General features: G+C 39.7%; 1 protein-coding gene across 1 annotated transcript in view; it reads left to right on the forward strand.

Moving 5' to 3' along the window:
- The window catches only part of LOC103176248 (collagen alpha-6(VI) chain), a 62,902-nt gene that overhangs the window by 24,986 nt on the left and 23,787 nt on the right, over window positions 1-14,129 (forward strand). Inside the window, 8 exon segments of the mRNA XM_042332026.1 lie at window positions 3,139-3,284; window positions 4,063-4,155; window positions 4,290-4,343; window positions 8,930-9,001; window positions 9,547-9,573; window positions 9,700-9,744; window positions 9,830-9,883; window positions 11,994-12,056. Of these exon segments, the coding sequence (XP_042187960.1) occupies window positions 3,139-3,284; window positions 4,063-4,155; window positions 4,290-4,343; window positions 8,930-9,001; window positions 9,547-9,573; window positions 9,700-9,744; window positions 9,830-9,883; window positions 11,994-12,056 (554 nt within the window).

A 14,129-nucleotide genomic window follows, 5' to 3' on the forward strand; every position in this document is an offset into this window, starting at 1 on the left:
ATGGTATACTCATTCTGCTAGACTTCCATCTAAATTTATGCTTCATTTTTCTAAATCATTGAAAGCAAATTATATAACTTTGCTGTGAAGGAACATTTATGGCACGGGTCAGTACACATGAAGAAGCACATTTTGGCTTCAGATTCATGCCATAAAATGAATTGCACATGCCCTTAATGAATAATTGGCTGCCGAGTTTCACCCACAAAATATACAGTCAGTGCACTATACAATATATTCTGTGAAACGCTGTGAGACGTCTCGAAGACATGACAAGGTGTTATATCAAATGCGAAGATTAAATCCAAGATTATTATTTTATTACATACGCATGACATTGGGGACTCATGCTATGGAAGTCATGATATTGGGCAATTAGAGGAATGGAGGAATATTTCACAGAGCTTTATCTTCTAACATGTTTCTACTTGTGCTTCGTCAGTTGCATCAGGAGAGTAAAGGACTGATTTATTAAAGTTTGGTGGTTGAGTGTGTTCTGTTTTTCATTTGTCAATGAATCCCATTTTACGCACATTCCACCAAACGTTTGTACATTTTTCAATAATACAGCAACTAAGTCCACCTTAGTGAGGCTTAGAGAAGATCTGCTGGGAGGAGCAGGCTCAGTGAGCTGGAGACCTGCAGGTTTCATAGATTTTCCCTGATTAAATGAGCTCGACCTCAAAATATTCAAAAGATTTTGAAGGTTATAACAAAATAAAAGGACATTTCAACGTACGAGCTATACTTGTAATTGTTCTGTTGCTGAGGTTGGTGACTGGGAAACAATAATCAACTGTAAGGGTTATTGTTTGACTTAATAAACTATATATTGTGTGTAAACAGTCCCAATTTTCCAACTGAACAGCAACATTATTAATACTGTATTCATCAGGACAATGAACTCATAACGAAAGCATTGGTGGCAAATTGGCCGCTACATAAGCCTACAAAACACATAGACACTACACTTCACAGGAAAATCTGTGCACAATTGGCTCCCACGTTTCGCCCACAAAATATACAGTCAATTCATATATTCTGTGAAGCGTTTTGAGATGTCTCAAAGACATGATAAGGTTCTATATCAAATGCAAGGATTATTATTATTACAAAATCTTATGAAACACTTTGAGCCATCCTCCTGATGTGAAAGGCCGTATATCAAATGCAAGGATTGTCATTATTATTACTATTATTATTACACATTAAATTATTCTATGGAGGTAGTTTCTAAGTGGTTTTCAGTGGTAGGTCAGCCAAACCAACAAAACAGCCAGATGATATATGAATGAATAGTACTTTTCTTAGTATGTTTGAACTACCTAAAATAGCTCCCTTTTGCAGGAGATTGATATTTTGTTCACCGGGTATTTTTGTCAAGCCATTTCTGAATTATTATTATTATTAGCATAATAATAAGAGATCATAAAGATGAGGTTTAAAAGTTGAAAAGCCAAACAGAGGTCAGGAGCTAATATTCTGGCTACACCCAACATCAGAGATTTAATCGGTTTTAAAGTTGGCAGATATCTGAATGTGTTCTACATACCCTATTCAACATTCATATTACAAAAGTCAATTGATCTTAGCCTTGGCAGCAGTTTTGGTCACTGGAGTGGGCCTTGGGTCTTGCCAACCTGGGCCTAATACTTTCCAGAATTAGGTAAGCAGGACGTGTCCTTCCAGGGAGAGAGTGCACATTGCAATGCAATTAACAATCTATCTCTGGGATTTCCATGTGTAGGTGGAATGCATGGAATTCTCAGTTTGGTTTGGATACTCTTAAGCACGGTGATGGGTTCCACATATGTCAGACCTGGCAGACCCCAAAAAAGAGTGGGGCCAGAGAAGACAATGTTCCCACACCCAATCGCTAGATCTTCCTCTTCCCTTCTATAAAGTGCTTTCAAGTGGTGCTGTTGGGTGTGGGATGAAAGCAGGTTTGACCTGATTGTGATGCCCCCAGTGAACATCCAAAAAGCCTGACAACCCTCACTACATAGGTACAAAACATGAAGATTGACTACTTGGTCAAGGTGCATGCACTGAACTGTTAACCACATAAATGAGCATCCTCAGGAGAAGAGTATATAAGTATGGATATAAGTACATTATTCTTATGTTCTTTTACACAATATTATAATTTGGGACATGACACATGCATGCAACTGCCAAGATGGTGGAAAGCAAACTGGATGGACCTTGGTCTTCTTTCACCAAGCAAATTCTTATGTTCCTAAAAAAACATAGGAGCTTCTGGGTCTATATTGCTATCAGTTAACTTGAGACTAAATTTGCTAAATTCTTGGTGGTACTAAATTTTTAATGTAAAAGAAATCTACTCTGGGGAACAAATTAGTTCATACACAGTCTGCGTTTGTCCAATCATATCCTTTCACTTACCTCAAGGATTCAGCTGTTCTTAGTGATGCAGAAAATGACTGTTTTTCAGTCGACTCCTAATTACCACTGCATTTAATTCAGTCCTTATGGTACACATTTTTCTGTTGAAGCTATACTTTTCATTTCATTTACCAAAAAAGCATGCTTATGCAATTGCACAATGAGACGGAGGGTTACAATGTCTGCATTGAGTTCCCGATCAGCGGGAGGTTGTGGTAAGACTGCTGTACAGGAAATCCGTCAAAGCTAGTTCAAATTAATACAGTGTCTGTGTGTCGGAGAAGAGATGAAGGTGATCCATTTTCTGGTATAAAGTGGACAAGGCAAGAAAAAACAATTGAAAGGTCATGATCAATTTTTGTGCTCACAGAATATTCTCAAATGTATTATAAATTCCGTTTTATTTAAACTCATAGACACATATACACATAAAAGGAAATGACGGAAACAGGCTCAGAGGTCCATTGTGTTCACTCCTGGGATAAATCTGCCTTTTCACCACCCACTTAACAGTCCGACTGTTCTACCCTCATGTTTTTGACCACCCAGTTTGTGGTTCTCCCTCGCCCGGGTGCTTGTTAAATAACCAGAGTGAGAAATTCAGAAGAATTTTTTGCAGGATGTTTTTAAAATCTCACTATTTATATTGTTGCTTCATTCCAATTCAGAATAATTCTGGAAATGATTCACAGCAGAACTCTATGTATTAATACATGTTCTTTCTGTAAGTAGGAGTCAGTGCACTTATCACTGTGACTCTGGAGGGTGCAGTGAACATTAAGAAGATTTCGCGTATCGAGTTTGGAAATGAATTTGGATACAAACAGCAGCTATTTATTGGAATGCAGGATATTGGAGGTTCTTTGAAGCAAGAAATCGTAAGTGACCATGAGAGACGCAAGAAAGCATTGGATTGTGTGATATTCTGTCACTTTCTCTCAGCACTTGGAATGTTAAAACCCAATCTATCCATTGAAATGTTTAACCACTTGCATTTATATAGCGCCCTCACTCAGGGTAGCATCCCACAGCGTTTGACAGTGGCTGAGCACGATGCCGAGCCCGGGAGAGATGGGAGGTGACCATAGGCACTGTCGAAGAGAAAGATCTTCAGGCGCGCCCTGCGAACCGGGAAGGAGGCGGCGAGGTGGAGGGATAGAGGAAGAGTGTTCCAGAGTTCCGGGGAGTAGTGGCTGAAAGTGCAGCCACCGATAGTGGAACAGAGCACGAGGGACAACAACAACTTACACTTATATAGTGGCCTCCACACAGGTAGCGGCTCAGAGCGCCTGACAAGCAGGAGGCCAGAGCCAGTCGAGGGGAGTCGACATGTAGTGGGTTGGAAAGTAAGCAGGTGGGAGAGATAGGGAGGTGCCAGGGCAAGAAGGGATTTGAAGACAAGTTTGAGGATTTTGAAATAGATCCGTTTTTTGATAGGGAGGCTGTGGAGCATAGCAAGAACCAGTGTGATGGGGGTACGGAGTTTAGTGTGGGTAGGTATGGTTTACTCTTTATCAGGAGTTTGAAATTATTGTTGATACATGATTCAGATATGGGACAGGAATAATATACTCTAAGCAAGAATTGATTATTCCCAGTTTTTATTTGATCATTTGTTTATTTCTTCTGTGCTGTGTTTCAAAACCTCTTTTTCAGAGTGCAATTATGGAAAGAGACTGCTTTAATTTCCGTTGTATTTGCATTGGAGACCCGGGATTGCTTGGTGGTCAGGGATTTAGGGGGCCAAAGGTTAGTTACAATAAGTTAATAGCTGAATGATACAATAACTGAATATAGTTGCATTTTCAGTAACTTCCTCACGCATGTTATCAAGCAAAGGAAGCATTGGCCATTTCATTAAATGCTCAGCAACTGTGTTTCAGGGAAGCCATGGACTAAAAGGAACCCTGGGCTTTCCGGGAGAAGAAGGAGGAATGGTAAGTTGTTTTCTCTTTGCAGACTTTTGCAGGAAATTGCTATATTTTGTATTCCCCATTTTATCTTTATCAAATGGAATGGATGTTTTTTTTTGTTTGTGACCATGCTTTCTGCAGTAAGCCGAGGAGAGTTAATACTCGTACAGATACATGCAAAAGAAGCCAACGTAAGGGTATCACATCATTGAGCCATTAGATGTTAGATTGTAGTTGGAAACTGCACATGACTTCAATCCAGGACTTCAGCACATTAAGTAACTCGAAGTTCACTGTACACTAGGCATTGCAGTCTAAAGAGTAAAACAGATGTTGGTTATTCAATGCGGGGAAGTCACCAGTTTAGGTATTAGAATTCTCTGTCAGGGTTAGCCTCAGCGATCCTGCAAAGTCATTTTAAACTGATACCGTTCTTTTAGACAGAAATTGGGAGTGCATTTCAATTTTGGCTGTTTATTTGCAGCAGCTGAAAACTGAGTCATTATGTTAAAGTCATTTGCTATATTTGGATAATTTTTGGAAGACCCTTCTCCAGAAATCCAACTGTGGTTTTGCCTTCATTTGAACACTGTGGAATGGCCATACCTACTGCATGACATTACAGAAATATTTATTTTGTTATCTTTGTTTAGTCTGAGACAAAATTAATACATTTATAACGTCTGGCACAATTGATAATTCAGCAGCTTCATGCTCGTCCTCCAGTGACTCCGGTGAATTGCTGGGAAAGTGCTGCTTTAGCAGAGCTAGCAGCTTTGGATGAGACGTTAAACCTGCTGTTAAAGTCAGGATGCTTCTTATAATTAACATCAATGATAAGTTACCATATCACACACTGCACGTTCTCTCCCTAAAATGTTAAAAGCAGTCGAGCGAAACTCTGATTATTACTTTTCATTGCATCGGTCTGGGCTGTTAAAAAAATTCGCATTCAATACTAGATCCAATATTCAATGCCTGTCTATGCAATTAAGTGCTAAAACAAGAGCATTTGCTTTTGTTAATATTATTGAGCCAGTTGTGTGTAATGTACCTTGCTCTTCATTAACCTTTGGAGGGAGAAATTCCACGTGTGTCTAAATTTCTTTTGTTAATATCTCAGAGCATCCAGAATTTGGCAAATTCATAAATACAGCCTTAATTTTGAAACCTTTTTACTTGTAAGTTTCTATAAGAAACCCAGTTTAAAAGTTAAGAGTGAATTCAACAATTTACAATTTTCTGACTTACCTACAGACTCTTGTGAGTAAGATTAGGCTTTAGAAATAGTAAAGGATAAATTTATATCATTTGGTAAATTAATTCCCATACACAAAAGTTTTCAATTTGACTTGAATACTTGAGTCCCTCATCCCTCCCCAACCGGGTCAATTGGTAAAGCTATTGCTTTGAGTGAAATGTCCAGACTAGCCTGGAATGTCCAGGATTTTATCTCCAGCCTATGCTGAGTTATCTGAACTCGCCTGGGAATGCAGCAAAGGTGCTACAATTGACCTCAGCACTGAGGAGGCAAAGATTAGTAAGAGTTCCCATCGCTATCCAGCAATCCTACTAGAAAAAGCGAATGTGTGGACATTAAGTAAGAACAGGATTGGGCTTGTCTTTGAATTGTAATTGCTTGAATTCCGCGAGCAGAAGGTAGTGAATGAGCCATATAAGCTGTAAGCATGATAAGAGATAAACGTGATAAATCTAAGATTTTTTAAAAACATTCCAATTTGGGCCCAGTTCGGTTAGGTACAAATTCTGGATACCTGGAGTCCAGTAAGATGGGGAGTTACTGTATATGGATTTTAAATGGGATTGAGAAATTAAACCGAAAATATTAGAGACAGCGCCAAGACAGCAGAACAAGCTGGGACGTCTTGCAAAGGACATTTTTGGAACAGACAACTGGAATGAGTTATAACCCTGGGTGGTTGAGGCCAGGATGTTGGATTCATTTAAGAAAGATAAGATTAAATAGGCTAAGTAGATGCTTGCGGTTTGGTGCGATTAGAAATTGCTGTTTAGTTTCACTGTGTTGCCTTCAACTTCCAATGTAAGCGAATTAGTGAAAGGAGTGATCATGCTAGAGGGAGAAGATTGAAAACCAAGGATATTTAAATTTTTCTCTGAAAAAAAATTCAAGTGGCTACATTCTTGGCAATAGATTGATTGGTGTGAAGGAATGTTCAATAGATCATGAGGTGTCAGCTCAACCAGTCTCAACATGTGGTCTCTTCACCCTGCCAGGAAATGCTCTCACCCAGCATTCAAACCTCTTACAAATCATAGACTTGAAAAGAAAAACACAGCTACTGATGAGCTGCATTCCCAAAATGTTATCCTTTCTTATTCAGACACGGGTTAATCTGCTGTGTGTTTGCAATTTGTTTTTAGCTTCTCAATCATTGTGCATTCTGTGTCAAATCCTTCAGTGTATTTTCAGATGTGATTTAATATGATGCCACACACACTCTGGTTGTAAGAAGAATCCTGTCCTTTGTATTCCATGCCCTTGTTCACACCCAACCATCATTCTCCATCCCGACATCACCTCCAATGCAATCAGATCCCTCGTCCGCACCTTTGTCATTTCCATACATCTCCAACATCTTGTTCGCCAATCCCTCCTAGCATGTCCCAGGTATCTAGCTCTACCCAGACTCAGGTGTCAGCCTGGTTTTCTTGGTAGCTCTCTTGTTTCAGAGTTCCAAGGTTGTGGGGTTAAGCCCACATTGGGATTTTGAACTCATAAACTATGCTGACGTTTCAGTGCAGTGGGTATGCTGCATTGTTTCAAGATGCCGTCCTTTGGATAACCGAGGTCTGGTCTGCCTGTTAAGGTGGATGTTAAAGATCCCATGGTGCTATTTGAGGAAAGAAAAGAGCTTTTCTCTGTGTCCCGGCCACCAGATATTCACTTCATGGCTGTTCCTGAGTTATTGCTGTGTGTAAATTGGCTGCCGAATTTATCAACAAATGCAGTCACTACACTTTTCAGTAAAATCTTGTGAAGAGCTGTGAGGCATTTTGACAATGTGATTAAGTGCAATATCAAATTAGCCCAGTCCACCCCACCATTAATGGGTGCGTTTTCAAACCCTTTGTTCCACTCTCTGGGATTCTCTTCCTAAATCTCTCTATTTCCTTCACTCGGCTTTCAAACTCCATATTTGTCTGCGCCTCTGGCCACCTTCTGCCTATCCTCTCACCCTGCTGGGACTCCCACCCTGTCTCTGTAAAGCACTTCACTTAACAGATAAATAAGCAACTGTTTTAACTGATTCGAATATGTGTTAATAGACTGGGAAGAAGTCAATGTGGGTACAAATTGGAAGCAGATTGAAGAACTCAAGTGCACTAAATTAGATCGATTCGGTTTCTTTTTAATCTCTTCAAAAGAACCGAATTAAGACAATTACAAGATCACAAGAGAGGTTTAGAAGAACTACATTGAGCTCATTTCATAGTCATCTTACCAGAATATCCATCCTACACATTCCCATTACAGCATCTGTTTCTTAAATTAATTCAGTGTCTTGGCTTCTGCCTCACTACCAAGGAACCTGTTCCAGCAGCTGAAACTTGCAGCATGCCGCCCGCATGACTATTTTACACATGTATAATGCAGCCCAGATGTGGCCTGCTGGCCGCATATTGGCCATCCCTTGTTCTCTTATGAGAGATCTCTTTTCAAGACTGAATAATAATAATAATAATCCTTGCATTTGATATTGCGCTTTTCAAGTCTTCTAGACATCCCAAAGCGCTTCACACAATATACTGTAAAGTGAATTGACTGTATATTTGTGGGCGAACGCAGCAGCCAATTGCGCACAGCAATGTCCCACAAACAGTCATGGATTGAAAATGACCGATTTATTATTGTTTTTGTTTTTTGGAAGGATTATTATTAGGTGTGTGGAGTAAAGAAACTTGCCCAAGGTTTCGCCCTGCCTGGAATTGAACTCAGGTCTCCCACTTGCAAAGCGAGTGCTCTAACCACTGAGCTACAGGACTCCACACCTAGCTTATCCACTTGTTCCTCATAGTTTATCTATCCAACATTGATGATCAGTCTTGTTGTTCGCCTCTGCACAGCCCCTAAAACCTGAACGATCCCTTTTTCAAAAGATCACAAGGTTCAAGTGAAGAAGGCCCTTTGATGCATTTAATCATGTCTCTCCATAATATCCAATGTACCTTCTTACCCTTTTTTAAAAAAAAATCCAATATTCTGGCCTTAACCAATCTTCCTGGTAACTCGTGTCAGTTGTTTATTTCCCACTGGATACAGAAATATTTCCTGGTGACAGTCCTGAAATTGCACTTTACAATCCTAAACTTGTGTCCTCTTGGAATGTTGTGTCGGTGATGCAGTGTGAGTGCTCCTTAACACAACACTACGCTTTTTGCAAGTCTTCTGGAGATTTGAATAGTACAGATTTGGCAATGATATTCAGCATTCTGAAGGAAAAAAGGGCAAGGTTATTCTTCATATAAGCATCCAATGTCTGGGGCGTTGTATTAATCTGTGGTCTGATGTAGATGAGTTCATGCTGTAACTTGAAGAAAACAATGAACGAATATTGTGCTTTTTGCAGGGTGAGAGAGGGCCCCCAGGTTTCAATGGGACTCGAGGAGTTCAAGGATGCCCAGGTCCCAGAGGCCCCAAGGCAAGAAATATTTCAATCTGTGTAATTTATATTAATAACATTTAACAAACATAACTATCTTTTGGAATACAGTTAAACTCAATCATATTAGGCGGGCCCATAACATTTAACATGACTTAAAATTCAGGCAAACTTGTGTAAGTCGTATAAAATTAGCTGTAATCAATAATCTACACTTTGCATGCGCAATTCAGTGCAACCGATAAATGTGATTGCGGTAGTTTGTCAATGCAGCTGATAAGTGCGCTTGCGATGATGGGTCAAGACTTCTTGACCCGTCATTGGAATCGCATTGAATCCCAGGAAATAAAGTTCTTCTGCGCTTGCGTCGATAGATCAAGACTGCTTTTCCCGCAGCTGGTAAGTACGGGAGTAATGGAAGATAGGGAACAGCATTATGAGTTAAGAGATGATTAATATGACTAGTACAAATAAATCTAAATGCATTTGATAGGAAACTGATTGGGACTCAGGTGCATGTACAAATTAGGCGATTATACGATTTATGAAGACAAGATTTATAATTAACTACGTATATTTTACAGGGAGGAAGAGGACATCGAGGGCAGAAGGTAAATATGACATTTATTCTTAATTTAAAATAACCATAATAGCTGTAACCAAGAACACTGACATACTTGCTTACCTTACTATTTGTAATTTGATTAACAATGTAAATGATACTGTTTTCCTAACAGGGTCATGCCGGGGAGCATGGTATCAATGGAATCAATGGAGAACAGGTAATTATTTTCTGAAATCAATTTTAACAGATAAATCTCTTGCAAACGGGATATAAATATTTATACAGTGTCTTGTTTTTTACAGGGCAATCATGGAATTCCTGGATCCTTGGGTGAAAAAGGCTATCCTGGGAATCTGGTAAAATCCTTACTGTCATCCTTTAAATAACGTCCTTCAAGCTAACGATGGTGACGAAAATCCATTCAATGCAAAATTGCTTTGTTTCCATCAGATGCAATGATCAACGGATATCTCGCATTGAACAAACAGCTCACCAAACCAGTCATGAAAGTTGCCTCAAAGACCAGACAAATTTCATGAAAACAAAATATTGGTATCATTACCTGAAGGGTGGGATTAGACACAGGAACGTAGGATTGTACAGGATCTCAAAAGACCATTGCACTTCACTTGGTCAAAATAATCCTATACCACTACAACTCTCATACCCTTCAATCAAAATAGTGATCTTTTCCCTTTGGAAATTATGGTCACAATCTGCTACTTTCGTCTCTCCAAAGAATCTATTCCACATAGTCACCACTCTCTGTGTAAAATAATTAAATCTGAAGTGCCTGTTCACCTTCTGTCTTCTGAGTTTGACTCTGTGTCCCTTTGTTCTTCAGACCCTGTTAAAGATATTGGGATTCAGTTTCTTTATACTCTTTAGGATATTGGATCGTTCAACAAAATCTCCTTGAACTTTCTATTATTTAGTAAGAATATTCCCAACTTACTTTGGATAGGTTTGCTGATATTGAGGGATTCAGATAATATTGTAACAGTGAAATTTGAGTAGCTGATCCAAATATCATAATTTTCCATGTGTGTTAATGTCTTGTGACAAACTCCACCTTATATTTCACAACGCAAAGCCGAGAAATAATTTTGCATCTGTCCCAACTTTCAGCTGGGACACAGAATTCCAAGTGAACCATGTGCTTTGATTTAATATACCACATCCTGTATGAATGCCAGACCCATATTATTTTTATTGCACAAGCCACTGAGGACTATTTAAGTGATTGTGCTGTACAACAGATTTTTATCTCTCCTTTCAGTGAATTACACATGTCTTTGTGGAGTATTTATATTTATAGTTATTTTTTCCACTCATTGCATTCAGTTTTCAAAGGCCACATCTTTGTCCCTCCAGCTGGACAAGCAAGCAGGAAGTGTACTTCCTTTTGGGCTACTACAAGATGTGCCTCTGACAACTCTATGAGTTTTCCCTGTAGACTACAGGTTTTTAGGTCCATCTATGGGTCTACAAGGGAAGCTCAACAGGCTTCGGGGGAAAATATTCTAGAACAGAGATCGCATTGGAGTTTTTAAAAATGTGTACAGACTAAATGATCATGTCGAACACTGACCAGTCAACTGGGATGTTTCATTTCCATCCAATCCCCAAGATATATCAATCTACTGGCGTGTTTCATTTCTGATTGGCAGATCATGTGGGTTGAACCAAAATGAAACATGTAAATGACTGGTTCATTTCACGCATGATCAACCGATGACAAAATTTAAATTAAAAATTTATGGCGCTAACAATCTACAGTTCTTTTAACAAATCAACATTTTTTGCTGAACGTCTACTGTTTTTTTGTTCTGCAAGGTTAGCAGGTATGAAAGCAGCTGGAAGTGACCAACTTTCAATTATTCAATTTCTTGCTGTAGCAAAGCAGTTGTTCTCATTATAAATGAATTCCAGCAAAGCTAATTATTTCACTAACCAGTGAAATTTCATCCCCCTAGATTGCTGATTTGCGTATATCGGTATATTTATTTGGGAGGTGTGTGTTTATAATGGGATTTTCTCAAAGGTTTTAACAGCTGCAGACAAGGGAATAATAATACACACAATGTCATTATACACGACAAGTCCCATTAAGTCTGTTCATTGACTCTCACTGATTGTTTGCTTAAACTCAAGAAAAAGGAGGGTGGCTGAAGGCGCGGTCGAAAAGAAGGGTCTTGAGAAGTGCCTTGAAGGAGACAAGGGAGGCAGCAAAGTAAAGGGACTGTGGGATGGAGTTACAAAGTGTGGGGGCAGAGAGACTGAATGCCTGAAGGCCGATGGTGGGGGCAGGCCAGGCAGGGAATGTAGAGCAGGCCTGCTGAGTGGAGGAAGCAGACAAGATGACATGGCGTTACCAGGTCACAGAGATAGGAAGGAGTAAATTGTCTTGAGATGCTGAATAGATGCTGAACCTCAGAAAATTGATCTATCACGTCCAATTTCTAGGGTAAGAGAGGCCCACCAGGAACTCGCGGTGAACGTGGAGAGCAGAATGCACGTGGAGATTCAGTAAGTACCTCTGACAGTGAGCCGGGCAAAGTCTTGGTTTGTGAAAATGATTGAATGCTGTTGGGTTAAGTACAGACATAAGTGATCCAACATGGAGCTACATTTTTGGTTTCTCGATCTGAGAGTATGGAAACATGTACTGTGGGACAATTGGTGAAATTTATCCATAACTAAAGGCATCAAAATAATGTTTTATTCTCTGTGCAGGAAGATTGGAAATTCAATTGGTTTTTACCAACTTCCTTCTAGCAGTCAAGACGTTTCTATTAAACTTGTCAGTTTTAGTTTCCCCCTCAGATGTTCACTGTAAAAAGAGGGAATTTTGACCTCTTGCAGTTTTGGTGACCTCTGCATCCATGAAAACGTGTCCAGGCTTGCAACTCTACCAGCTGCAGAACATGTTTAGTTGGAATTTTTATGCCTACAACCAAGAAAAGCTAGTCCAGGTTGTTCATGAAAGCTTTCCAGCTTTGGGGAAAAAAGTAAGGAATTGCTATTAAGGTAGTGGCTCTAGTAGAGCAGCATAAGATGCATCAGCATAAACATCATTGGACGGACTGGCCTTTATCTGTGCTTTAAGTTCCACAAGATAATCCACTTCAGGATTTTGAACTCAGAGTTTAGATTGACATTCCACTGTATGCGGGGGGGAGTATTGTATTGCGGGGTGTGTCTCCCTTCAGAAGAGATATTGCTGTGCACAAATTGGCTGCCGCATTTACCCACAAACCTCACAGTTACTTCACTTTTACAATATATTATGAAGCATTTTGGGACGACCTCCTGACATGAAAGACGCTATACCAAATGTAAGGATTATTATTATTAATAAACCAAGGTCCTGGCTAGTTTTTCAAGCAGATGTTAAAGATATTTAAGGAAGGAAGGAAGTCTTGTCTTGTGTCCTGGTCAACAATCCCCAAATAAAAATTGGTCACTCACTTCATGGCTGATTCTTGACATTCATATGAACAAATTGACTGCTGTGTTCATCTGCAAATACACAGTCATTACACTTTACATTAAAATGCTACGATGGGCTTTGAAACATCACGACGATGTCATACGATGCTATCTCAAAAATGCAAGGATAATTATAATTTATTTTTACAGAAATAGTGTCCAAATGATATCACTGTTGGCACATTCTTTGTAAATTAGTTACAATGTTTTCTATGTTTATTCAGCATTGTATTACATGAATGCTTTGGAAGTTCTAATCTAAACCAGAAATATTTTACTTTCAAAGCCTCGTCTTGTATCTTGAGTGTTGATGAGTGCATGCCTTAAAGAGCTGTTTATTCCTTGGCAGCTGGTGCGATGATGTGTGTGAGTGCAGCAGCCTGTGACTATGCTGACAGAAGCATCTTGATTGTACTGGTGTCCATATAGAGTGTTGTAAGACTGAAGATCAGGAGGGACTCAGTTGAGACAATCTATGGCTTGTGTGAATGCATTGGAATAGGCGTGGAAAGCCTGCCGTTCATCTGTTGATTTGCCTGAAACAGTTCTTCTTTGTTCACACAGTATAGCCACCTGTAAGGTTACGTTGCATGCAATGTAGATAGATTTAGTGTTTCTTTTCTAATTTTTTCCCCACTCTGTATTTGGTTTGACCTCCTCTTGCTGTTCTGTGGGTTTTGGCTGCCCTCCAGTACCTCACCATTCTTCGTGTGTGAACATTGGCAATGAGTGTCGGCAGACCCCTACTGTGGAGGGCATCATAGCCGAATGTGACCTTTCACACACCGCTGCCACAACTAGTAGAGGGTGCAAAAGAGGGACCAGAGGTGGGAGACCTGGCTGATTTTCCACTCTTTAATCCTAGGAAGTCTAGGGACAATTTAGTCTCATCAGTTCAGTAGAGGCCTAGACCAACAAACTCCGCATCGAGTTTCTGTTGTGTTATCGAATGAGATAAAGAAACCAGCAAACTCCTGTCATTCTATCGCAGAAATAGCTCTCTCCCATGCAGTTTTGGGGTTGCGCCACTCTGTGCTGGTTTTAATCAGTTCATAAACTCCATAGGTTTTGACCAAACTCCATTCTTAGCATGCAAGCCACCACTGAAAA

The sequence above is a fragment of the Callorhinchus milii genome, unplaced genomic scaffold, assembly GCF_018977255.1.
Source record: "Callorhinchus milii isolate IMCB2004 unplaced genomic scaffold, IMCB_Cmil_1.0 Scaffold2, whole genome shotgun sequence".
Lineage (NCBI taxonomy): Eukaryota > Metazoa > Chordata > Chondrichthyes > Chimaeriformes > Callorhinchidae > Callorhinchus > Callorhinchus milii.